This window comes from Misgurnus anguillicaudatus, chromosome 18 (genome assembly GCF_027580225.2).
Source record: "Misgurnus anguillicaudatus chromosome 18, ASM2758022v2, whole genome shotgun sequence".
Lineage (NCBI taxonomy): Eukaryota > Metazoa > Chordata > Actinopteri > Cypriniformes > Cobitidae > Misgurnus > Misgurnus anguillicaudatus.
The window spans coordinates 7802732-7830483 of record NC_073354.2 but is presented as its reverse complement, the minus strand read 5'-3'; the positions used below and the strand labels follow the sequence as shown (position 1 = coordinate 7830483).

The following is a 27752-nucleotide window of genomic DNA, read 5'->3' as shown; positions in this document are numbered from 1 at the left end:
GGGACTTGAGACCAACTAAACAATTTAATTAAACTTCAATTATCTTCGTCATTTAATGTAGTTTTTATCACGCTGATGTAAATTCAAACGTTTGTTTTTAAAATAAGTTTGTTATTAGTTAGTTATTTAATGATATGAAAAACGGTGGTGTCACATCATGATTGACAGCTGTGATATGCACATTCTGCGAGAGCGAGGGCGGGGCTTCCTGCTCCCGAAATCGCTACTGTGCAGACTCAAGAACCAAGATGTCAGCACCGTATCGGGACACTGACGGCTTCACTTTTCACCAATGGAAGAGAGTGAACGGGCGTCGTCCATATTTTTTACAGTATATGCTATAAACACACCCACTGTTTTTAACAACCATATGTTTTCCAAAACCTGCAAGACCCAATGCGAACACAAATGTTTGTTCAGGGGTTTGAAATCGACTTTGTGTGCTTGCATCGGGAGTTGTGACAGATGTGTTATTGATCTTAGCTCGCTTCATGTGATACAGTGTCTACTACACCAGTGTTATATCCATATACTAGCTCTCCTCTTGTTTGTTAGTTCTCAGTAGTTTGAGTTCATCCTCTAAATGAGTGATTCTGTCCAGTAGGGCGGCTCTGTCAGCTCGGGCTCTCTGATTGGCCTGCCAGCGTGCCTGCTCGATGTTCCTCTCATACCAGCGCTCCATCTGAAGAGTCACGGCCTCAAAGAAGTACTGCGTCACCTCGAGCGCGTGCACGTTCTCTTGCTCTCCTGCTGAGGTCGGAGTGTCCGGTTTGGTCTTCGCTCTTTGTTGGGAGCGTTTTTTCAGGTTCCTGTGATCCAGCACACGTTTCTGCTCGCAGCACAGATCGGGAACGGCTCGGATTTCCAAACCTGAGTCCTGCAGTTCATCTTGTGCTCCGTGAGGGTCACTGCAGGCTCGTGAACGTTGCTTGGGTCGGACTATACACGGAGACTGAGGTGCAGACTGATTCAAGGATGGTTGCTTGTCATCTTAAAAGACAAAGAGAAAAGATTTTGTTTTGTAAAAAAATGGTATCAACTAGCATCGATAATCGAATATCGGTATTGGCACAGAAATTTTGTATTGATGCATCCCTGGATAGAAAACCGAATATTAATATGTTTCAAAAGATTTTGGTGATATTCTCCTAATAACCCAACCTTACACAGCACTTATACAATGAGAAGAAAGACAGAACAAGTGTGTGTGAGACACAGTCAGACAGAGATGAATGTGCAGTCAAAGATTCATACCAGATGAGATGTCCACCTCAATCACATAATAACTGGATGATTCGTCCTCAGCACATGAGGTCACGGCTGCAGTCCCACCTCCCTCTTTCTCTTCCAACTGGTTTGATTGACAGCGCTGAGCTCCGCCTCCAGATGCATGATCGCAATCTGAACGCGTGTCGCTCAGGGACGAGCAGCGCCGCAGTTTAGTGTCAAAGCGATCGCTTGTAAGACGCGTTTCCAAACTTTGGATCTTAGACAGACACCAGTTCTTAAGATCATTCACCACAGAAGCCTGTTGAGAGATGAGAGAGAGAGGGAGAGATATGGGTAGAAAAATAAAAAATTAGCCTCTGTTAAAGTGAAAACATGAGCAATCATACTAAGATTATAGATGTTTAATTTATTATATCAAATATTGAACTCTTATTTGTTTTACAGAATTATTTTGATAACTTTGGTTTATGTATTATTGCATGGAATAGTTAATGTATAAGTGGATTAAAGGATTAGTCCATTTTCCCAAAAAAAATCCAGACAACCCACTCACCACCATGTCATCCAAAATGTCGACGTCCCTCCCCGCTCAGTCGAGAAGAAACTATGCTTCTTAAGGAAAACACTCCAGGATGTTTCTCATTTTAATGGACTTTAATGGACCCCAACACTTAACAGTTTTAATGCAGTTTAAAATTGCAGTTTCAAAAGACATTAAACAATCTCAAACGAGGCATAAGGGTCGTATCTAGCGAATTGATTGCCATTTTTGACAAGAAAAATAAAAAATATGCACTTTAAAACCACAACTTCTCGTCTATCTCCGTTCCTGTGACGCCAGCGCGACCCCACGCAATGCCTCATCATGTCAAGAGGTCACGGATGACGTATGCGAAACTCCGCCTTAGTGTTTACAAGTGTGGAGAAAGAGGACTGTTCCAACGTCGTTGTGGAATGATACTAATTAATGTCTTTGTGTCAGTTTATTGTTTTAAATGGTCCGCAAAAGTGTGTTTCATATGTAACACGTGACTTTTCCAGGTCATTACGCAATTACGTGAGGTCACGCTGGCGCGTCACAGGACCGGAGATAGACGAGAAGTTGTGGTTTAAAAGTGCATATTTTTTATTTTTCTTGCCAAAAATGACAATCGTTTCGCTAGATAAGACCCTTATGCCTCGTTTGAGATCGTTTAGAGTCCTTTGAAACTGCAATTTTAAACTGCATTAAAACTGTTAAGTGTTGGGGTCCATTAAAATGAGAAAAATCCTGGAATGTTTCCCTCAAAAAACAATTTCTTCATGACTGAACAAAGAAAGACATCAACACTTGGATGACATGGTGGTGAGCAAACCATCTGGACTCTTTCCAAGAAAATGGACTAATCCTTTAATGTATATCCAGTCGGTTGTTATTCCAGAATAAAGACCCAATCATTCTGTGGAGTTTATTTTGTGACTGCAACGTGTCTGGATGTACATAAACATGTGTAAAAAATGTTTTGTGTTTATGTAGATGTGGTGAATGTTACCCGTCTCTTTTCTCCTTCCAGTCGTTCCTGCATGGCTCTCTTGTCAATGCGATGTAAACACTCGATCCTCTCGGCAGACACTCTCTCTGAAGTGATCTTATCAAGAGCTTGAATCTGAAACATCAAACACACACACAAATTCAGTCAATTTCATTTCTTGTAAAAAGAATGATAAAAGAATGACCTTTTGAATGATAAAAAACGGCAAGTAAATAAATAAAATGAAATCTTGGAAAAATAAGCGTGATTCTCTTTGTCTCAAACTTTGGGGGGCGTGCCCGAAAGTCTATGCTGAAACCACACCCACTTGGGACATGGACTTTAATCACATACTGCATGAATAATATACACAAAATTTCATTAAAAACTATCAAGTCTCCCTGTACTTGAGCATTTTTGAGCATGATAAGAGCGAATATAAAGGTTTTCCTGTGACAGTAATTTCTTCACTGTTTTATAAATAGAAATAAACATATTGTCACACAGCAATACGATAATAAGATAGTACATTAGCACTATTATGCATGCTGTTGTTGTACTTTTCATTGTTAAAGTAGATTTAGTTACATTTTCTGTCGCTATTGCTGCTTCCTGTCCCTGAGTGAGCGCTTCGTCTGTAGAAATTTTGTTTTTGTCCGTAGTTTAAAATTGCACTGCGCGGGACTTTCAATAAGCATACGCTGTCGCGCACGTGCGCAACTTAAAGGGCGCATTGGTTGAAACGTTTTGTACATGTTTTACATTTGTAATAAAAATGATCGTGATTAAACATAATTTGGCAGACCCCCGGTTGAAGACCAATGGCTTAGATCAGGTGTCTCCAACCTTTTTGTGAGCAAGGGCTACCACAATGAATCTGGAGGGCTGCTTTTTTTATGTAGTCTACTCAAAACCTTTTTGTTTCACCATTTTGTTTTACTTGTTGATGTTTTATCATTGTTTAAAATGTTAACATACATAAAAGAAGCCAAGCTAATGTAAAAAATATGTAATTAATAAATATTAAAATTGAGGCGATTAATGGAATGTGCTTTTTGGCAGCAACTCACAGACTCTGTGCGGACAACCTGATGCCCACGGGCACCACGTTGGAGACCACTGGTTTAGACCATAATAAAAACACCTGGTTAATAAATCTAAGCTGATATTATTTGGTGATCAAAGTCGTGTTGGTTGTGTATGGCACCTGATGTTTGTTGCTGCGCTCCAGTTGGCCGATCTTACTGTTCATCAGATCTTGTACTGTCTGAATCTCACACTTCATCTCCTCTTTAGTGGCCATCAGTTGATTCTCTAGTTTAGTGATGAGAGGTTCACACCTGCAGCCGTTCAACGGTGCCTAAAACGTGTCAATAAAACACAAGAGAAAATAATAAATAATAAATCAACTATCTGTATTAGACTGTATAATTATTTCACATCAACTTCTGTTTGTTTTATACTTGAGCTTATACTAAAAGCTATATTTATATTAATATATTTAGCATGTTTAACTGTATGCATTGTGGACCCAGCCAATGCAAATGACTCAAAATCTGATATTATTATTATTTTTTTTTATATAAAACATTAAACCTTAGACTTATTTTGGTATATACGTTTGGAAATCAGTAATAAAATGTCAAAGGAGGCAGAAGTGAAACCTATAAAGCATATAAAATGTGTTTAAAATCATCATGTAATGTTACCAAGTCATGCACAATACTTAAGCAACAATAAAATAATCACAACAGTTGAATCTGTTTCAAGTATTGAGACCTGCATGATCTTGCCATCTTTGTCTCTGTAGAGAGTATACAGCTGATAAGCCTTATGGTTATGAGGAGGAGTCAATGGAAATCTCTCTGCTTTACTCTTCTTCTTAGCATCACCGTGTTTGTGTTTTCGGATGAGAGCGTCTGATGGCGAGAGCTGCAAAAAGCACATTTACACAACACATTAAACATGAGAAAGCCACCGCACAGATGCTTGAAGCACTGTTCATTCATTAAAGGCACAATTTTAAATTTGTACCACTAGAGGTCGCTAAACAACAACAACAGCCATAGCTTTACGTCATTATTGAAGAGCGTGGAACAGATGGGAGTTTTATTCTTTATCTACCACAGAGATGTAAGAACCATTTAGGCTGGGGGCCAAACGTTATCATGCTGACATTAACCATACAAACTAAAATACAACTAGGCCACAAACCACTTATAAGTAAAGAAATTAATTTACCTGTACTTTTGTAATGACAATAAAGAATCTAATCTAATAATATTTCATATAAATATAATTATGTTAATTGTATTCTTAATTTTTTTTATCATAAACAAAATCAAAAAGCACCAATAAGAATACAGTTAAATTACCAGACCCATAAGCAGTATCAGTAAATCTAGCCAACTAGAAAGGCAGATGCACACTGCATCTCTAACCAAATTAAACCGTAAATCGCAGGCAGAAAAATCGCAATTAGATATACACATGTTGATAAAATATATAACACTGTGCTAGTAATTTATGGATTTTTTTATGCAAAATAGTGTTGGGCGATATGCCCCCCTTACAAAACAAAAATATATTGCAGTATATTGGAAAATATCATGTAATATATTAGGCATATTCACATATATGGGATGTAATATTTATATTTTCCAATATATTGCAGTATACATACATGTATATATGATACAAAATGTATTGCAATCAAGAACAAAAAGGGCACTATATTTTTACATGTAATAGTTTGTCATGTATATATTTCCATATAATTTAAAATATATTTGAAATATATTCTACCATATAGTAAACATACATGTGACCCTATATCTGTACATTTATTGTTAATAGATTTACGCATATAAATCGGAATACAATATTGCGGATATTTATAAATATAACATTGCATATATTTTTAGATATATAAACACATATATTATATTAATGTGCAATATATTGAAAGCGGCAATAATTTGTATATTTTGCAATATATTACACATATATAGAATATATGTCCCATCAATATATTATTCCATGAATTGCCAATATATAATATATTGGTAAATATATTTTCCTTTCATAAGGGCCATTTTGAGATCATCTTATCTTCAGCCTGTGAGATTGCAAATCCAAATTATTATGCACATGCCATTTTTGTTTTAGTTTGTTAAAGTTTACAAATTGTATATTTCCCTAAACAGTTATAGGTGGATGTTATTATATTTAAATGAAATAAAAATGTCAAAAGATACTTTAATACTTTGAAAAAAATGCTAAATATGATTTTCCAAATTATTATATTGTATAAAACCCAATTAATGAAATATGGGCAAAAACATATAAGTTAAACCAATATTCTTGTTTGGGCTTAGTTGAGAAGACATATTATTTTAAGTCTGCTTAAATCTATTTTAAAAACATTAAAGGTGGAGTGCACAATTACAATCGTTTATCGGCACAACCCTAATGCAAAAATCTTACATATTGTGCACTAAGTGAGCACTAAGCACTAAGCACTAAGTTGAGATCTATAGTCTATATGTACCTTCTGTTTGACTTTATTCTCATGGTTTTTGTTTCGTGCCTCTGAGGTCAACATGCTGTCATTGTGCCGGAGAGAACCGTCACTGCCGTGAGTCTCATTAGCGAGAGATTCACTGTCCTAGACACAAACACAAAAGTGTAGTCACATTATTAATATTAACAGTAAGAGTACAGCACTTACAATACTGTACATAAATCATAGGATAGGTTGTGTTTGTAAAAAATTGGTAAAATTATAGTATAGTTGTGTTAAAATGTTGTGTGGCAAACATTCGTGACTGTGTGATGATGTGACAGTTGTTGAAAACAAATGGGTAAGATTATAAACAATATGAAGCAAACAAAATATGATATTTAACTGAATGTATCCAGTTAGCCTTCACCTTTCTATGTAATATCTCTTCACGTGGCACCGACTGCGCTCGACCCTCTGTCTTTATCTTCTCCCTCCTCTTCCTCACCGTCCTTCCCCGAGTGAAGCTCTACATGACAATACAGACATCACAAAGACACCAGTTTGTGTTGGTTTGCTGTGAGGTTTGATGCATACTCTTGTCACAAATGAATAAATTACAGTTACTGCATTATTATTACTGCTAAAAGGTTTTGAAATATGAAAACAACATTCTTAGACCTTTCCAACAATATATAGTTTGTCGTGATAGATTAACATTTACATGAAAATGCAGACTCAGCAGTCAAACATTTCCATCAGATTTTTTCCATCTGATTTGGGACATCATAGAACATAGAATTGCTGGAAAAAGATAGCGGGCGTGTTTCACACCTCATTGTTACATCTGAACCAAATGAACGCGTTACAATTGACATGAATTGATTTAATTGTTATAAAATCTGGAGAACAGAGCAGATCTGTGTGTATGTTTACATTACATTTTACAATTACAGTTATGCATTTGGTAGATGCTTTTTATCCAAAGTGACTAAAAGTGAATTACAACCCAGGTAAAAAAGTAGTATAATTTAGTGTATTAGAAATATGATTGAAGTACCAGAGTATAAAACAAGTCTGCTATGGCAAGCCGTTTTAACTTTTATTCATTGTTTTCTTGATATCAACAATTCAATTTTCACTAGTTAAAATTTTCATTATTGACATCAGAAATTACATTTCTACTAGTAACAATGTTAATTCTTGATATCAACAATTCAATTCTTCATATCAACAATTCAATTCTTGATATCAACAATCGAGTTCTTGATATCAAGAATTCAATTGTTACTAGTTAAAATGTTAATTCTTGATATCAATACTTCGATTGTCACTAGTGACAATTTTAATTTCTGATATCATGAATGGGATTGTTACTAGTAAGAAAGTCATTTTAGATATCTGAAATGATATTGATAACAGAAATACAATTTCAGATAACAGAAATTAACATTGTTACTAGTGACAATCAAATTATTGATATCAAGAATTAACATTTTAACTAGTAACAATTGAATTCTTGATATCAAGAACTCGATTGTTGATATCAATAATTTAATTCTTGATATCAAGAATTGAATTGTTGATATCAGCAATTAACATTGTTACTAGTGGAAATGTAATTCTTAATATCAAGAATTGAATTTGAATGGTAGCCTATGGTGATATTTCACTTGTGAAAATACAATTACATATATCAAGAATGTAATTGTTGATATCAAGAATTGAATTGTTGATATGAAGAATTAAATTCTTGATATGAAGAATTACCATTGTTACTAGTGGAAATGTAATTGTTGATATCAAGAATTGCCATTGTTACTAGTAGAAATGTAATTTCTGGTGTCAAGAATCAAAATTTTAACTAGTGAAAATTGAATTGTTGATATCAAGAACACAATGAATAAAAGTTAAAACGGCTTGCCATAGTCTGCTTCTACTACTTGTGCTTTATTTAAAGAATATTTAATGTGTACTTTTTAAAAGTATACTTTTAGTGTATGCACAAAATGTACTTAAAAACAACTATAATTTGCGCTGCAATGCCTTAAAGAAATAGTCAATTTTCTTAAAAGAAAAATCCAGATAATTTACTCACCACCATGTCATCCAAAATGTTGATGTCTTTCTTTGTTCAGTCAAGAAGAAATCATGTTTTTTGAGAAAAACATTGCAGGACTTTAAAGGACATTTTAATGGACTTTAATGGACCCCAACACTTAACAGTTTTCATGCAGTTTCAAAGGACTGTAAACAATCCCAAACGAGGCATAAGGGTCTTATCTAGCAAAACGCTTGTCATTTTTGACAAGAAAAATAACAAATATACAGCTTTACAGCACAACTTCTCGTCTAGATCCGGTCGTGATGTGCCAGGGTGACCCCACGCAATACGTCATGACGTCAAGAGGTCACAGAAGACAAACGCGAAACTCCGCCCCAGTGTTTACAAGTGTGTTGAAAGAGGACCGTTTCTACGTTGTTGTATGTCAAATGATACTAAATAATGTCTTTATGTCAGTTTATTGTTTACAATGGTCCGCAAATGTGCGTTTTATATATGTAACACGTGACCTCCCTACATCACTACGCATTTACGTTAGGTCGCGCTGGACCGGACCTAGACGAAAAGTTGTGGTTTAAAAGTGCATATTTTGTATTTTTCTTGTCAAAAATGACAATCGTTTTGCTAGATAAGACCCTTATGCCTCGTTTGGGATCGTTTAGAGTCATTTGAAACTCAGTTAAAAAAAACTGTTATGTGTTGAGTTAAGTGTTAAGTGTTGGTGTCCATTAAAATGAGAAAAATCCTGCAATGTTTTCCTCAAAAAACATAATTTGTTCTGGACTGAACAAAGAAAGACATCAACATTTTGGATGACATTGTGGTGAGTAAATTATCTGGATTTTTCTTTTAAGAAAATGGAATATTCCTTTAAGTGTATTTCCATTAGAATGGTGATACAATGCAATTGTACTGTAAGTGTGCTTAATTTCTCATGAATCTTGATTTTCAGTAGTGTATTTTAATGCACTTGAAGTTTAAAAAAAGTTGAAGTGTAGTCAAATAGATGTTAAGTTGAAGTTAATACATAATTGAATACACTAAACTATACTTGGATTTGAAGAAAATAGTACAAAATGTAGAAAATATACTTAGTACATTATATTACAGTATAAATATATTACAGTATATTTTTAATAGAATTACTTTTCACCTGGAAAGCTGCACATTTTTTTAGTTTGTGTACCATTTCACACATCAATGTGTATGTTCCCTGGGTTTAAACCCATGACCTTTTGCGCTGTTAACGCAATGCTCTACCAGTGAGCTATACAGGAGCAAGATTTGTGTGTGCAAAGTGCATGTACAGTATGTGTTTGTGTGTGATCGGTCACCTGTGGGGCTTTGGTTAGCAGCAGTGCCACTTCTGGATTGTTATTTTCTCGAGCCTGATCCAGAGGCGTCTCTCCCCCCTTTACAAACACAAACACAACTAAGTACCATGGGCACAGAAACACATGTGTGCACATATTTAGCATACAAAAACAAATTAGTGAGCAATGAATGACACATCTCTTTGATCCATATATTTGATCATTGATGTCAAGGGTCGTGGTGCATAATTAAACTACTGTATTGTTGGCACAAATTCATGTAATTTAATGAAAGCAAAAACATTTACCCTGATGCCAACAAAAACTACAAATAAAACCATGTAAAATACATAACAGTGGTCAATTTGTGCTGACCACAATATTTTGTATGTAAAATGATTTTTGTAGTCTTGAAGCAAATCCACTTCACAACTGTGAAATTATTGTGATCACAAAGCCTGCACTATTTCAATGAGTTATTGAGATGTTTCTCACATTGTTCTTGATGCAACTGTCAGCCCCGGCCTCCAGCAACATGCGTACGATCTTCCTGTGATTCAAAGCGGCTGCGATGTGTAAAGCTGTGTCCCCCGCCTGCATCAGAAGAGCTTCACCATTAGACATGATGTTTTATTGTGCTGCTTTACATATTTAATAATATTGATAAATGTTTTGTAGCATATTTAATATACTTCTACTGTACCAACACCACATGTAAATGGATTTAACAACATGTCACAGAAGAAAAGTGTCAACTGTATGAAACACTGGGACATTTCATGCCAAATTAACAAAGATCTGAAGTGTATTTAATGTCCACGTCATAACACCTATCCATTTTTAAAAAGGTAGAAAGTTGGCAATCCAAATAAGCACAGTGTGAATTAGGGATGCATATCAATTAATCGCGATTAATCTATAGCAGAATAAAAGTTTTTGTTTACATCATATATGTGTGTGTACTGTGTATAATAACTTTGTATAGTTAAATGCACACACATGCATGTATATATTTAAGCAATGTTTACATGTGAATATACATTTGTATATTTGTGTATAATTTATATTATATATAAAAATAAATACTTAATATATAAATATATTTTTTTCTTAAAATTATACATGCATGTGTGCATATTTATATTTACATAATTATTATACACAGTTCACACACATATATGATGTAAACAAAAACTTTTATTCTGCTATAGATTAATCGCGATTAATTGATATATGCAGGGCTCGACATTAAGGCTTGTCCGCTTGTCCGGGACAAGTGGATTTTTTGTAGGACAAGTGTAAGAGAAAATTAGTTGTCCGACTGGACAAGTTAAATTTCAATCAATGTTACTTCACGTTATGTGCCACCGTTAACGACAGAGCAGAACGCGCAGCGCAAACACAGAGCGGAATATTGAACAGAGAGCGCGGCACGCCAACACACACGTTTACATGTACTGTTACTAAACAAGCTGTGCGCGCATTAAACCTGATAGACGAACACGGAGGGGCGGGAGTCGGGGGACGGCATGGAGTGGAGAGTGATGTTTCTTCAGGCTCCGGCGTGAATATAAATGACTTCACTGTGTGTCAAAAAAGCTGATTTAAGTCCGTATTTTTCTCTTCTAACGTTCGGTAAACCCACATACTGGGCTTAAAATCTTGTTTAAGAATCTGTTTTATAACGAGAATCTCTCTTTCAGCGCGCCTATGTGTGTGTGCGCTGCGCGACAGCTGATTTGAATCTGACAGAGTTCGTCACTGTACATTAAAAATCCCACACAAACATTACAGCATAAATGCTAGGTTTAAGATTGATTGTATATATATATATATAACAGATAATCTAGTTACATTTATTCTAATAAGTTTTTTAAAACATGGTAATGTTTTAATGTTTTGCTTTAGTGTTTTTTAATGTCAGACAATCATTGAAAAATCTTCTATTATTTTGCTTTAATTGCTAGTCCGGGTTTGGTTGAAGGCTACAGTTTGTCCGGTTAGAACAAGTATGTCTCACTCAAAGTATTCAAATCGTTGACTTTATTAAATGTGCATAGATGTGTGGTTAGTATAATGCACGCACACGCACAGTCCACAAAACCTCCTTTGATTTGAATAAATCCTGCTTATTTAAACTATAACTATTTACACTATTCAGCCGCTCATCTTTCCCGTTATCATTCACCTGCTTTATTCTCCGACACTGCGCAGACTCTAGCGGAAAGTTTTGGAACAGTCCATTTCGCACTTAATAACAGGGGTGACCGGATTAGTCCATTAATAAAGGTGACACTTTTCTACAATCATTGAAATGTGGGAAAAATGAAAAGAAAGGCAGCAGATATAGCATCATTCTTCAGAAAGAGTAACAAGAAGCAGCCAAATGAATCTTAGTAAAAAACATTTCAGTGGCCTAAATTCACATGATTTTCTGGTCTCTATAGTATTTTCAGCAATGGGAGATATAAATCCTGGTTTCAAAGTAAATTTCAAAAGTTTTATTTGATTAAATAGTTTTAAAAAAAACATTAGGTTGACTTATGAATATAAATTGTATGTCAATCTCAATTCATTTTATATAAAATTCAAGTATTGTAGCAATTGTATGTTATACATTATTCTGATTAACACACCTATATTACTTAAAAGTATTTTAAGGTTGGATGATAGAGATTTTATGTGCCACCCCAGAGTAACTGCTGGCCCCTGCCTGCCTGGCCACCCCTATGAAAAATCTCTTGCTCCGCCACTGATTAGCAAAACACAAAAAATACATTATATTATAAATCTTTACCCGGACAAGTGACTTTTGTGCATGGACAAGTGAAACACAAATTTACTTGTCCGATGGACAAGTTGCTCAAAAAGTTAATGTCAAGCCCTGATATGCATCCCTAGTGTGAATGCAGAGAGAGTACTTACATGATTTCTTTCAGTCACAGAGCAGATGGCACCGAGGAGCGCTCGGGTCACGTTCACATGGTTATACCGGGCGGACACATGCAGACACGTGTCGCCTGCCTTCAGCAAATACGCAAGGGAAACAAAGCGAATGAATGAGAGAAAAAGGACAAAAATGCAACGATTTCAACTGAAAATAAAATGAGGTGCTTACAGCGTTTTTACTATCAGGACGAGAACCACCTAACAGCAGAACCTTGGAGCTTTGAGGGTGACCGTTCTGACATGCCAAATGAAGAGCAGTGTTTCCTGCCTAAGAAAGATGACATACTGTGATTTACACCTAACCTGTTAACCAGACAGCTGACAGCATTATTACACATACAGGGATATTTGAGATCCTTAATACTGACTAACAGCGATGTCATTTGATCATTCTGGTGTCACACGTCAGACATCACCTTTTGACAAATACATTTGCACGTAATCATGATTTTAATTAAATCAGCCACCTAGACACCTCAAGTATGTATTTGGAGATTAATCATACTGAAAGTTTTTAATGTGGCAGTAAAAAAAGCAACATAGAGACAGACCGCAGCGCGTCATAACTTGAAAACCACGCCCACCAGGGGGGAAAACAATCCAACCCTCTCTATTGACTTTGTATTGCGAGAGGCCGCCTCCTTGTCATTTCTGGCTTATAACAAAAAACAGAATAATGCCTAAAAGCTGCTGTGTGTCAGGGTGTACAGCTAACAAGCCAAAAAACCCCGAAATAAGTTTTCATAAGCTGTCGACCCCCCCCCCCCAAAAAAAGCGAGCAGCCTCTCGCAATACAAAGTCAATGGAGACGGTTGGATGGTTTTCCCCCCGGTGGGCGTGGTTTTCAAATTAGTATAACTGCGCTCTGTCTCTATATGCGAGTTTATGCGAAATTGCAGTGTTTCCATTGGCCGCATTTGCAATTCCAATTTGCAAAATTTGAAGGGTACTAGAAACTAGCTATTGATTGAGTGTTACCTTGTTTTTAGCATGCACGTTGGCTCCGGCCTTCACCAGCAGTTTGACAGACTGACTAAAGCCGTGCCACGCAGCCTCGTGTAACGCTGTGTTCCCATCCTGAGAAAGACAAGAAACACATTATCATCTGTAAATTCTGTTTCTTTCTGTATAAAACTGTGTGTGTGTCGGCTCTTGATATACATTTACGTATGTTAGAGATGCTTTCATTGGAATTGAATCGGAGTATGACTCCAGAAATCTTACTGTACATTATTACCCTGACTTATTTAAGCATGTACAGTTAAGGTATGCAGAGCAATGCAACAGATTTCCACTATAACAACTTTTTCAAAGCAATATAGTATTAAACAGAAGTATTTTTACCTTGTCTTGTCTATCTAGTGCACACCCTTCCTGTGTAAGAGCAGAGATGACATCGGTGTTTCCCAGCACAGCGGCTCTGTGTAACGCCGTCTGGTCACCCTGGTAAAAACACAATGATGAAATATGATTGTACATAACATGAAACACTACAGAACAAACACTCGCATGGGCTTTATCGACATGGCGGTTGATTTATATCATTCATTCTGGCGAGCAGCCTATGGAGTATCATCATTGGTCACAACCAAGCCACTCCCTAGCAACCAAAAAACAGTGGTTCCCAAACTTTTTCAGCGTGTGGCCCCCCTTGTGTACAGTGCATTCCTTCGCGGCCCCCCAAAGAAAATTTGTAACAAAAAAACTGTTACTGATACATGATACAAAAAAGTAGTGCTTTTGGTTAGTAGCCTTATTTTTTTTAGGTTTATTTACACAGAATTCATGATAAATTAATGTATTTCATAAAATGTCATAAAACTGGGCCCCCCTGGCACCATCTCACGCCCCCCCTGGGGGCCCCGCCCCCCGTTTGAAAACCACAAGCCTAAATCCCTACATCAGTACATAGTAGAGACATGGGGGTTGGGTTTTTTAATCATGTTAGCTTTGTGCTAAATCATGCTAACATCATGTTTAATCATGCTAGCTTCGTGCTAAATAATGCTATCATCACGCTTGCTTCATGTTAAAGGTGCAGTGTGTAATTTTTAGAAGGATCTTTTGACAGAAATGCAAAATAATATACAAAACCATATTATCAGGGGTGTATAAAGACCTTTCATAATGAACCATTATGTGTTTATTACCTTAGAACGAGTCCTTTTTACAGGGTTTCTGCAGGGTTTAGTCAGTCAAATTTAAGACTTTTTAAGACCTTTTTATGACCACTATGATTTAAATTTATGACCTGGTTTCGCTGCAAACTGCGCGCAGCCAATTGGCGTATGAAACATCATCACGGAGCATTACGGCACAGTGTTCATGGGAAATGTGGGAAGTAATGCCAGAGGGATAAATGACGAGCTTTATGTATCATGCATGCAATGCCTCATGCATCACCGGCCAAACTGGCTAGTAAGTTTTTATTAACACCAGCCAAAATGAATTTCAACCCGCATTTGGCGGTTTGGCGGGTGTTAATTTAGAACCCTGCTTCTTACACAATGTGCAATAGGCTTGATACCGATTGTTAGCTACGGTTTGAGCCAACTACTAAACGCACCGTCTTCGAGCCATAGCTCGTTAAATGTACACTTTCCCATTGTGATAGACCCGGAGATTTCAGTTAAACTAAGCTGACCCTCGAGAGTTCAGAGTTCGTGTGGGACTGCGGGTTTCTGAAGTACTTCCGACAAGTCTATTTTCTGCACTGCCGCATGGACCTTGTAGTCCTGGAACGCTGTGATTATCCCACCCAGATTCCTCAGACAGAACTACAACAGGCAAAACAAGTGAATGCCGCCGCCAGGGCATTTTTGTGGGGAAAGGCAACAATGAATGAACGAGTATATAAATTTAAGACGTGGCTAAATGTAATTTATGACCTTGTATGGAAAATCCGGGTGTTTTTATGACTTTTTATGGCCTAAAATTTTCATTATTAAATTTAAGACGTTTTATGACTTTTTATGACTCCGCGGAAACCCTGTTTTATCTACATACACCAAGAGTCCCCTTACATAGAAGTCGCCATTTTGTGCCGCCATGTTTCTACAGAAGCCCTTAAAGGCGGAGTCCACGATGTTTGAAAAACGCGTTGGAAAAGGAGACGGGCCGACTACCAAAACACACTTATAGCCAATCAAATCAAATCAAATGCCGGTTTCCGTATGTGTGGGGCGGGTCTATCAACAGAAGGTCCAGATTCTATTGGGGTAGGGGCGTGTTTGTTTAGGTGATTTCAAATATCAACATTGGCTTTCAAACATCATGGACTCCGCCGTTAACGGACAATTTTTTTTACTAAGTTGTCACTGACGATGACATGTTTGTCCAGTGGCGGCTACAGTAGCTTCTCTATGTGTTTCAAAAGCGAGGGGCGAGCCGTGGACTAAGCCGTTGGTTGCAATTCGCAACCTCACCACTAGATGCCGCTAAAATTTACACACTGCACCTTTAAAACATGCAAGCTTCATGTTAAAACATGCAAGCTTCATGTTAAAACATGTTAACTTTGCTGAATCATGCTACCATTGGGTAAAATCGTGCTGCCATCGTGTAAACCCACGCTAGCATCATGTTAAACCGTGCTAGTATCATGTTAATTCGTGGCAACATCATGTTAAATCGTGCTAGGTTCATGTTAGATCATGCTAACGTTGTGCAAAATCGTGCTAACGTTGTGCTAAATCGTGCTAGCATTGTGCTAAATCGTGCTAGCTTTGTGCTCAATTGTACTACCATCATGTTAACTTCATGCTAAACGATGTTGGGATAATGCTAACTTCATGCTAAATCATACTACCTTTATGCTTAATCATGCAAACATTATGTTAACTTCATGCTAAATCATGCTAACATCATGTTGATTATGTTAGCTTCATGCTAAATCATGCTATCATTATGGTAACTTCATGCCAAATCATGCTAGCTTTGTGCTAAATCATGCTAGCTTCGTGCTCAATTGTGCTACCATCATGTTAACTTCATGCTAAATGATGTTGACATAATGCTAACTTCATGCTAAATCATGCTACTGTTATGCTTAATCATGCAAACATCATGTTAATATCATGTTAACTTCATGTTAATTCTGTTAGCTTCATGCTAAATCATGCTATCATTATGATAGCTTCATGCTAAATCATGCTAACATCATGTTGATTATGTTAGCTTCATGCTAAATCATGCTATCATTATGGTAGTGTCATGCTTAATCAGTCAAGTTTAGTACTAAATCATGCTTAATTATGTTTGTATAACATTCACTTTTCAATAGCACTGTTTGAGCTTCACAATGCTTCAAATTCCCCTAGCATTTACATCACATTTGTGCAATTGTGTATTTGCCAGGTGCCTGCGTTTAAGCAAGTTCAGTAAAGACAAACTGTTGCAAACGTTTTTCCTCACATCATCTTGAATGTCCAGGTCACAACCAGCTGCTAGCAGAATCCTCACAACAGCGATGTGGCCTTTATGAGCGGCAAGATGCAAAGGTGTCCTGCCATTCTGCAAACATACACACAATATATTACAGACTGTAAATCTATGAGTTAATCTGCACATGTCAATCAGAAAAAATCTTTTTATCATATTTACATAAAAGCAGAGAGTGAATATAGATGATCTACAGTAATTCACAGGTTGAGGATAAACCCATGATGTTACCACAGTAAGAGACTGTTGTGTTACTCTGATTGATAGCCTACCTGTCTGTCAAAATGATAGACATGAAAGAAGTCTAAGAAGTTGTTCAACGTTACAACCATGTTTATTTGATTAGTGGTTCAGAATATTTTTTCTTCAATGTAAATCGTAACCTATATCTAATATTTGTTTATTCCTAAACTAATTGTTTGAATAATACCGTTTAAACCCTCAGTGTACAGTCATACTTCAGTTTACTAAAGCAGGTGTCATCGCTCACCTTGGTTGTGGCTACTTTGGCCCCTTTATTGATAAGCTGAACCACATGCTCAGCTCGGCCCTTGTGCGAGGCTACGAGGAGACGCTCGGAGAGAGCTCGCACAGATGGAGCATCCTGCTGTGTCATGAATTAGAGAAAACTTTGGGGAGAGGAGAACGTTCAGGGTCAGAAGCAGAAATTAGTCCCTCTGCCTTTACATGAGATAAATGAGGATTCATAGATGTCCAGCTCGTGGAGGGATCTGACCCTCATGTCCTTTACAAAGGCCTGTAAGGAAAAAGGAAATGATACAACTGTGAAAAAACGTCATAACAGCAGACATAAAATGCACTGCAAGGGTTTCCCAAGAGCGGATGTGACGGCAGGCAGTGACACAGAAGAAAAGTGGAGAAATAATTCAAAAGACTTCATCACATCAACATGAACATGACAAAAATTAAATGTAAAAAATTATTGCCATTTTTCCTTTTTTTAACACATTTTAAAAAGTACTGTACGTGTGAACTGCCTAAACCCAAGAAAATGTTCGTAGATTCACTTTTTTAATTTTTATGACAACTCAGCTCACGTGACCTCATGGGATAGTAAGGCGTCCATCGAATGCACACTTAAAAATCTAGCCGAAAGAAGTAGGTCATCCGTGTACTTTTTGCATACTGTTTTTGAATATTATGAATTCCGAAATACTACTTGCTTCGCCTACTGATTTTTGCCTACTATATAGATGGTTTCATCTCACGCACGCGCGGTGACCCGATTACATGTCTGGTCGGAACTTTACTTCTAGTTTCTGTTTGTTTAATGGTATGACTAGTTGCTACACTGCAAAAAATGACTTTCTTACTTAGTATTTTTGTCTTGTTTTCAGTAGAAATATCTAAAAATTCTTAAATCAAGAAGTATTTTCTTGATGAGCAAAATGACCTAAGAAAACAATACTAGTTTTTAGACAAAAAATATACAATTTGAGTGAATTTGTGCTTAAAACAAGCAAAAATAACTGCCAATGGGGTGAGAAAATTTTACTTGAATTAAGTGTTTAAGAAAAAAGAAATCTTATTTCACAATTTTTTTTCTCACCCCATTGGCAGATAATTTTGCTTGTTTTAAGGACAATTACATTTAAATTGTATATTATTTGTCTTAAAACTAGTCTTATTTACTTAGGTCATTTTGCTCATCAAGAAAAAGCATCTTAATTTAAGAATTTTTAGATATTTCTACTGAAAACAAGACAAAAATACTAAGTGAGAAAGTCATTTTTTGCAGTGTAAACTGAACTCTTAAACAAATACCTTGTCAAAAATAACAAACGTTTTGGTTTCTTAGGTAATCTATGTGTTGTTTATTTTGCTTGTTATATAAATAAACTACTTTAAAAAGGAAGTTACGTGTTTTCCACGAAAGTCGCTTGTTTATGTTGTTACTGCTGAAACCGTCTATAGTCTGGAAGTATGCGAATTCAGATGAAGCGCAAATTTTGTGCACAAGCTGCTTTCTGTAACTTTTCTGTAATCACCATCTCTGTTTAAAACATAAAATTGCAATTTGCAAGCTACTTTACGTACTTATATTTACGTGTATTGAATTGAAAAACAATACATTCCCCTGCAAAATCAAACCCAACAGCACAACTTATCAACTTCAATTAGTATTATAAGATTACTGTTGTAAAGCAGGATTAGATAAGCAGAACATTTTTATTTACTTGCTCAATAACGGATTACCGTTTATTTTTTACCAAAAAAGTAAAAAAGCTTTAAACAAGAACTACATTGACCCATCAGTCTCAATCATTTTACTACTACCCATCTGTTGACCTGATTCAAAGTCAAGAAAGTCACTGCACAGACAGTCATGTTTGTAACACTCCTGGCCGTTTCAGTCATAAAACACCCAATCCTATCTACTTAGATGGAGAAGGCTGATCTCTAGGTCAGGGTGGTCACAAAAAAATAACATTTCCAACCAACGATTACATTGACATTAACAGCACCAATTTAATTTAGTTATTTAAGCTCAAATTGTCAAACGGCGAGTCAAGAACTTCAAAGTAACAATGACGATTGATTTATTAGTTATATTGATGAGCACTAAAGTGGACACAGATGCACTATGGCTGTAAATCAGAGGAAAGCTGACAGATGAGCAAGAGCAGGCAAATCCTGAAGAGCAACACGGTCCTGTCTCACAGATTCTTTACATGCTATACACACACACACAACACAATCTAAGCATTGGCCTTTTCACACACAAATACACACTGACTTACAAAGATTACATCATTTGAAGAAGAAAATATGTTAAAAGTATTTGGACTAAAATCGTTTGCTCACATAGCACACGCTGTTTCTGCATTTCTGATGTTAATCTGGAGTACCTATAGATTAGAATTACATCCTTTATATCTCCGAAGAGTCTTTATAAAAGAAAGAGATTTACTAATAAATAAATGCATATGCAATACAGCTGTGAGCTGTGCTTTATGTTTGTAATCTTAATTATATTAAAATTATATAACCAACATACAGAGAATCTGATGCATTCTTTTGAAAAAAAAAGAAAGAAAATAAAGTGAAACATCTCTCACTAGTCTCTCTGTTATCTGCATTGACCTAAATCTTTGATTTATTATAACCTTTTGAAGTATTAAAGTTATTCAGTCATTACATACTTTTGCGATATCCATATTGCGTTGTGAATGCTTGCGACATCTCTGTTGTTTCGATACATCATTTAGCTTTTGATTTTGACAAGATGAACACTTTTGGAGGATTTTCTCCTGATTGTAAAAATGTAAGCGTGTGTTTCATTACTATATTTTTAATCGACTTTCGATTTCGCTTGTTTTTTTTTAAATGGTCCACTGATGAGATAAGTATTAATATGAGGTGATGAAAGTTGCATGTTTAAAACAGTTAGATGTAGCATGTCAACCTTTCAAAAGTATTTCATGCTATAAAAAAATGGACACTATTATACTACACAACAGTAATGCAAATCTCTTTTCATATTCATAAGCATCTGTACGAGATGATAATGCTCAGTTTGTCCATTAAACCAACTGTACTCCAGCACCAATAATTAGATTACGGTCCTTAAACATCTACATCAAAAACAGCCTAATGCCATTTACCGTCCCAAGAGACAGAAATGTGAGTCTAATGTACAAAATGGTTCACCGTGCAAAAGTCTGCTTATCAAATTAAATGACATCATCTCTGGCTGAAATCCATTTTATGTCATCTCTGATCAGCCCTAAGGTACCAAAAATACAAGATCTCATGCATAAGCACAGTCAGTGAATCCTACAAAGCAAAGCTTTTATGAGATTTCTTAAACGCAAAACCAAACTTATTACTGACAATTGATGCACAATCAAAGATTCAACAGTTCAGTCACAGTCAGTTAGAAAATTAAAGTTTAATAAAAAAATGAAGAAAATAGACAGCGACAGACAGGGCAAAAAGCCAAAAAGCTATTCACCTTATTCCGCCACGCCCCTTTTTAATTCTTCGCTCTTCCGCATTTTGTCAACCGACTTCCGCTGCTAATATGGCACAGTGCATTCGGTGGTTAGTTTGGTGGTTAGAAGATTGTTTGTAGTTCACTATAACTTTAGCGAAATGACAAATATCGCTACTACTGTAAATGTTTTATATTAGGAGCACGGTTAAAACTTTATACGACGCTCGGATAGTGTTATATTGTCCCAGCAATCGTCTCGTGGTTAGACGATATGAAGCGGCCGCGGCAAGTAACCTGGCATATTTAATTACATCGTCCTGTCAGGAGTTGATGGTGCAGCATTGAAAATTATTAAAAGTATGTCTACCAATATTTACTCAGTGATTTCGTCTTTTTTAAAGCAAATGTGCACCTTAGCCAGTCCAATAACCATTTCGTTTTTATGTGGTACCATGATAGAATTCATTTGCAAACTTGCCAACACTTATTCCTTCAAATCAGGAAACTTAAATCCTTTTAAGTGGAATCTAAAAAGCTCACATATGGTTTAAGAAATTACTTACAGATAATATCTGATCACACTGTAAAGCTTTATATAACTGCATGACAGGTAACAGCTGATCACATATATAGTAAAGGTTTAATATAACTGCACAACATCTGATCACATTGTAAAGGTTTAATATAATTGCACAACATCTGATCACACGGTAAATGTTTAATATAAATGCACAACATCTGATCACATAGTAAAGGTTTAATATAAATGCACAACATCTGATCACATTGTAAAGGTTTAATATAACTGCACAACATCTGATCACATTGTAAAGGTTTAATATAAATGCACAACATCTGATCACACTGTAAATGTTTAATATCACTGCATGACATCTGATCACATATGAAGGTTTAATGTAACTTTACAACAGGTAAAGCAAGACCACCCTGTAATAAATTAAGACACAGCTTTATCGGAGTCATCAGGAGCTGATCCCAAGTGTTTATCTGGAAGCTGTTGGTGTATGTACTGGTAAAGTGCTTGGCGACTGTGTAATGGATGCAATATCAACCCTCTGTAAAGCTGACACAAAGATGGTTGTTTCTCAGCAGAGATATGTACATTTGTGCCAGCTCAACACATTGAAGCAGTTTCTCGGACAGGGTTTACAGGACTAGGATTTCATTATATTAGGACATTTTAGTTTTTACAAACAAACCCTACAAAAAAACAAGACTGGTGCGCATCTTGTGACAAAACAATGGCACTTATATATGTTGAGGTATGTCAGTAAAAGGTGTTTTTAAATTATTGTAGCTCAAATATGCATTTTAGCTTGGGACCAGGATAAGCCCTGTCCGGGAAACCGCACCATTGTTTTCCCATATCAGATGTAGGTTGCTTCAGGTTGAGTTGTGATTTTAAAGTGTAGTTGTGGTCAGAGACGGATGGATGCTCCCATTGTGTTTCTGCATCACAGTTTAGGAACATGTTGATTGTATCATCCTCACAGTTGTCCACTGCATCACTACACATCAATGCATCTGTGAAAACAATATAACCATAAACATTTTTATGTTGGTATTTAAAATAAACTTGCATCATGAGAATTAATATATAAATGGCACCCATACTTAAACAGAACAGTGTGTAAGAGAGAGATGCATTAAAAAGAGACAGTAACATTATACACACAACCTTTAACTTCAGTGTTAAATAATACGTTGTTTAATAGGTCATTATCAATATCTGAATGAGAAATGAACTGACATTCTAGCATCTGAAATCTCAGTAACTTGTAGGAATCACGTGGGCTACTGTAAGAATGCAATGTACTATAATATCTCGTTGTACTATCGTAAATATAAAAATATAGGTGGACAATTAAAACCATTCAAATAGTTGCATTTTATAAACTAACGTTACTGATCTTAAGTGTATTTGTAGAACGGACTTCACAAATCTAACTTTAGGCGAACGAGCACAAAGTTAGCTAAGATAGCTTACCTGAAACTGGCCACCTTTTCAACACCCGGCGTGGTTTAAAGTTACCGGAACATCGTAGTCGAACCATTACTTGGGATAAGGGTGTTCCTCAGTTGGCTTAAAATTGGTTAGAAAGAAACATAAAGGCGCTCGAGTGAGCTTTTTAAGCTTAACGCGTCGCCTTCAGTCACTGCCTCAGCTGCTCATGTCTATGCGGCCGGAAGAACGTTGACAAAATGAGCGAAATGGCGCCGCCCTTGTTGTCGTGAAAAATAAGGTGAATATAAGCAAATAAATGCAATAACACATAATAGATAGACTTATAAAACACAATACGGTTCTCTATTACTAAATTATAACTATATTATAACACTAAATGGTTATTGACAGTTCAGTCCATTGTAACATGTGTCTGATAATATTAATTTCATTATTGTTGCCACCTGGGATTAATAGCCATCTTTGTTTATACCATCTCTCCATTTTGTAAGACATTGTACCTTGACAAAGCAGGGCTCAATGCAAATAAGATTTTATACTGGCCCGTTCGGGCCAGTGGTTCAGGTTTTCAGTTGCCATGCTAAATTTTCATTGGCCCCAATAAAAAAAATTCAGTGCCACATATTTAAAAATAATACATTCAAAACTCAAATATAATTGTACATAATATTCAACAGACATGTTCCAACGAAAAAAGGCTCCCAACTTTTCTGCTTTACCTGTAAACTGACAGCAAACTGTGCAAAATATTGCATCGTTTCTTTCGTTGCGTTTTACCCAAGTAAATGTCTGCATCCAAGATGGTAAATAATAATATACATTGATGAAAATATATTTTAGTGACTGAGGGTGAAGGACTGGTCCGATTGGGCAAGTGACAATACTTTTTACTGGCCCGAATGTCTCTCACGCTTGCCCCGGGCCACCGGGCAGTCCTTTATGTTGAGCCCTGCAAAGGCTTCTTTGCTGAAACGTTGGTATTAAAAAACATGCTTAATTGAATATGAGGTTATATAATTTCTTCTTAATTTTACATTTTAAATTTCTTCTTAATTTTAAAAGCAATGAGACATTTTCTGGTTTTCAAATAAATCCACACAGACAGACACCTGAGGAATCCCACAGAGTGTCATCTATAGAGTAAACCACACAGGTCTGGTTATGTTACACACGTCTGTGATAATGTCCACATGTTTCTGTGTAATAAAACTATCCTGCACCTTTCAGCAGTTTACATCCGTAAACCTGACAGCAGTGTAATTTACCATGTTTTATCTTTTACTGTTGAAAGGAAAGTGGAGATTGCAGACATCTTTTCCAAACAGGAATTCCATTATTTTCCTGTTTGAAACCTTATCCTCAAATCTGTTAGTCATAATCCTTTTCTCCTCGTGGCGACGTACAGCAAGAGTTTCACTTTTCAGCTCTATTCAGAGGATTCGAGGCGGAACTCATCAAGAACTTTCGCCAGAAACTTTTTCAATATGTGTCGCTCAAAGGCATGCGGTACATCTAATAAATGATCCAGAGTTTTATCAGCAAGGCGAATCCAACCAAACCTAACAAGAACACACACCGATCAGATTTCATCGCAAAGTCCAAAAGACAGAAATGAGAAATATATTTTTTTACATATAGTAGAGACATGCCAACAAATGAAAATTATAGGGATGATGGATGTAAAAAAAAACCTCATAAACAAATGTCATACATGATTTAATTTGTATTCTCATGAGCAGAACTAAGATCAAAGCCTAACTCTCTTTTCCTGAAACAAATATTTCGTACTGAAATAAAATAAAAACGTTTTAACTACAATGTCCTGTGTTCCTGTAGCTCAATTGGAAGACAACCCAAAAGGTCATGGGTTCGATGCTCATGATCACACATACAGTGAATGCACTGCAAGTCACTTTGGATAAAAGCATCTGCCAAACCCATATAAATAACTGATATTGATCCAAACATCTTGACGTGATGGGGTTTAAATCTGACAGTAAATGGTTATATGATCTGTACTTGAGATGACCATTAGTGTGATATCACCACACCCTCAATCTGAGCCAGAAAGCCCTCCATCACACAAAGGGTTTCAAATAAAGATCAAGCAAACAACAGAGAAAAAACTACCATCAAAACAACCAATAACTATGATTTTATTAAAGAAATGCAAAGCTATTCCTAATTTAAAATTACTATATAGTCTTTAAATGTCTCAAACAACACTGTATAAAACATGCATTACATGTGTTTTTTTTTTTTGCCAAGATTCATTTGCTAAACACCAAAATGTACCATGGTAACTGTGATTTCAGCCAAAATACCACAGTAATTGTTACACCTGTTAAATGATGATAAATTAAGGCGGGATCTGCTTCAAACAGTGCAACAAGATCCTCAAAGAAACTGGAGGCTCCAAGCAAGTATATTATTTCAGTTTAGGGAACGTTAAGAACAATCTAGTATTTTAGCACTATTGTTTTTGTTAAAGATTGGAGTCAGTATGGTTATAACTACATTCAAATTAAACAAGTAACGTTAGGATCACGGCGTGTTGTATTCTAGGACAAAAATGTTTGATAAAACATTTGAGAACATCTTCAATTAAACAAAACTTTAATACAACTCATTACTTCTACAAAAACTCTAAACGTTGTGCAGAGATCTGTGGTAACTTATGTGTGTGTATGTGTGTGTCCTGCCACATTCCTCTGAGGGATTTTGAAGTCCTATAGCAACCACACACTGACTGACTATCTGATTATTCAAATGATCTTAAAATCACGAACATTAAAACAAACCCGCGCCTCGCGGACACTACACACACGCCTAAAACCAAACATTAGAGACCAACTAAACAATAAACCGACTAGTAAACAGCTAAGCGCGGACTGTGCAAATAAAGTAAAACTCCGTAAACATTCAATAAAGTATAACTTACACTCTGTGGTTGTTCATACAAGCGCCTCCTTTTCCAAACAGTTACAGTGATCTTTCCTGAAGTTAGTGAAATTGCTGCGTGAGAAAAGCGGAGCGGTTGATAAACATGATCCAAACTGCGCAATGAGGCGATGAGGTGAGATTATGCGCCATCCAGCGGCCAAGACCAACTGCGTTGGGGGACTTCATGCGGCGCTGTGCAGACCGAGCGGCGCATGACATCACAGCACCGCGAGAGCGATTTGAGCATTGGGTGATTCGTGTGCTTATATATTGCTCTCGCGGTACTTTGATCTCATATTGCGCTAAGCGCCATGATGTCGAAGAAACGCTTCAATACAGTCAACAGGATTTACACTAGTATGGCGAAGGCTTGGCTCATGAATATTAATCAGGTGGAGCTTATATATATATATATATATAAACTATACTCATACATATGTAGACTCATACATATCTAATTTAGCACACAGTACACTTAGCTAATCATCCTGTTGAAATAGTACACTGTACGCCTGATAGTCAGCCAATCAGATTCGCCGACGTCATGTTACATGATTGATATTCATGTGGCAAGCCCTTGCATATAAAGGATTTGTAAATTAGAGTCTTCAGCTTGTAGCATTTCCATTCTTTAATCTGTATTTTGGAGTTTTTGCTCTAGTGCATTAATATACATATTTTTATTGAAAATATTAAATATATAATTAAATAATTTTTTTATACTATTTTTTCCAGAAAAATTAGAGATTGTCCTCCCCATGTATATATTCCCACATATTCAGTCTCAACCACTGGTTTTGTCACTAATGGTTTGAATAGTGGTGAAGTTGAAGGGTAACAATGGTTCTGCCTCCAAAACAGAGGTTTGATCTCATCTGATAAAGTCTGTTGAAGACTGCTGCTTTCTCTTTTATGCATTTTTTATTTCTCTTAACCTTACTTGTCTCCTTCATCTCTCGTTCTCCTGTTTCTCCTCCATGAGAGAGATTTTGTCCAGTTCAGCCTGTACCTCTCTTACCTCTGATCCTGATTCAGGACGATCAGTTTGATCCATTGTGGTCCATTCTTGCTCCTGTGCCTTCTGGTTTTCTATCCATCTGGTCAAGCAAGAAACAAAGCGAAGATGAAACTCAACCAAACTGCTAAAAAGTGTCATTTTCAAACACGGTGTATTACAATCTGCTGTGAATTTCCTCGTCTTTGTTAATCTTTTGAAAAATATCCATAGAAAGTCTAATTTAAGCATTTCTCTTGGTAAATTTGAGCACAAGTGCATCAAACAATCAGAGATAATGAAATAATTGTATTTATTTTTATTTTCACACTAGCTATTTAGCTTTACAGTTTTAACAAGTTTAATATTATGCTAATGGTGTGAGATCAAGAGTGGGGTGGGAGGGTGACGTGTGCTCTTTTATCAAATATTGTGCAAATATCTCCTCCAGATGTCTTTTTGTCCACTTCTGTTGGACAGTTAAGGGATGGTTCACACACACAAAAAATCTGTCATTTTCTTATTCTCATGTTCTAAACCTGTATGAATCATTTTCACACTACTTCCATCATATTTGTTTTCCTACTATGGAAGTCAATGGTTACAATCAGCTGTGTGCTCACCATCATTTATCAAAATATCTTATTTTGTGTACATCAGAAAATGATTTTTTTTTTAATTTTTGGATGAACTACCCCTTTTATGGAATAAACTCAACTATTCACCTATGCTCCTGTCCAGCAGGTGGCGGTAATGCACCAATACATTTGTACAGCAAAGTTGCCAACGAGCCAATAGGCGCGTTCGACTTTGTGGTGCTGCGCAGATTGTTCAGACTATGACATCAAAGTGCCGCGAGA

The 27752-nt window shown here is 36.3% G+C and overlaps 1 protein-coding gene across 1 annotated transcript; it reads right to left on the bottom strand.

Annotated features, from left to right (window-relative positions):
- Positions 1-47: 47 nt before the first annotated feature.
- On the bottom strand, positions 48-26049 carry ankrd6b (ankyrin repeat domain 6b). The gene is made up of 16 exons (XM_073855723.1): positions 25897-26049; positions 17501-17767; positions 16984-17082; positions 13915-14013; positions 13549-13647; positions 12740-12838; positions 12547-12645; positions 10117-10215; positions 9643-9720; positions 6674-6772; positions 6292-6408; positions 4521-4673; positions 3949-4101; positions 2763-2876; positions 1255-1528; positions 48-990 (listed from the first exon to the last, which is right to left on the bottom strand). Exons 2-16 carry the CDS (start codon positions 17624-17626, stop codon positions 533-535), a joined length of 2166 nt encoding a protein of 721 aa, XP_073711824.1. The 5' UTR covers positions 17627-17767; positions 25897-26049; the 3' UTR covers positions 48-532.
- Positions 26050-27752: the final 1703 nt, after the last annotated feature.

Excerpts from the sequence above, each read along its gene's own strand:
- ankrd6b (XM_073855723.1), bottom strand. The coding sequence starts at position 17,626 with ATGACACAGCAGGATGCTCCATCTGTGCGAGCTCTCTCCGAGCGTCTC. Across the intron at positions 17,083-17,500 it reads CCAAAGTAGCCACAACCAAG|AATGGCAGGACACCTTTGCA; the intron begins GTGAGCGATGAC and ends GTATGTTTGCAG. Across the intron at positions 13,648-13,914 it reads CACTAGATAGACAAGACAAG|GATGGGAACACAGCGTTACA; the intron begins GTAAAAATACTT and ends TGTCTTTCTCAG.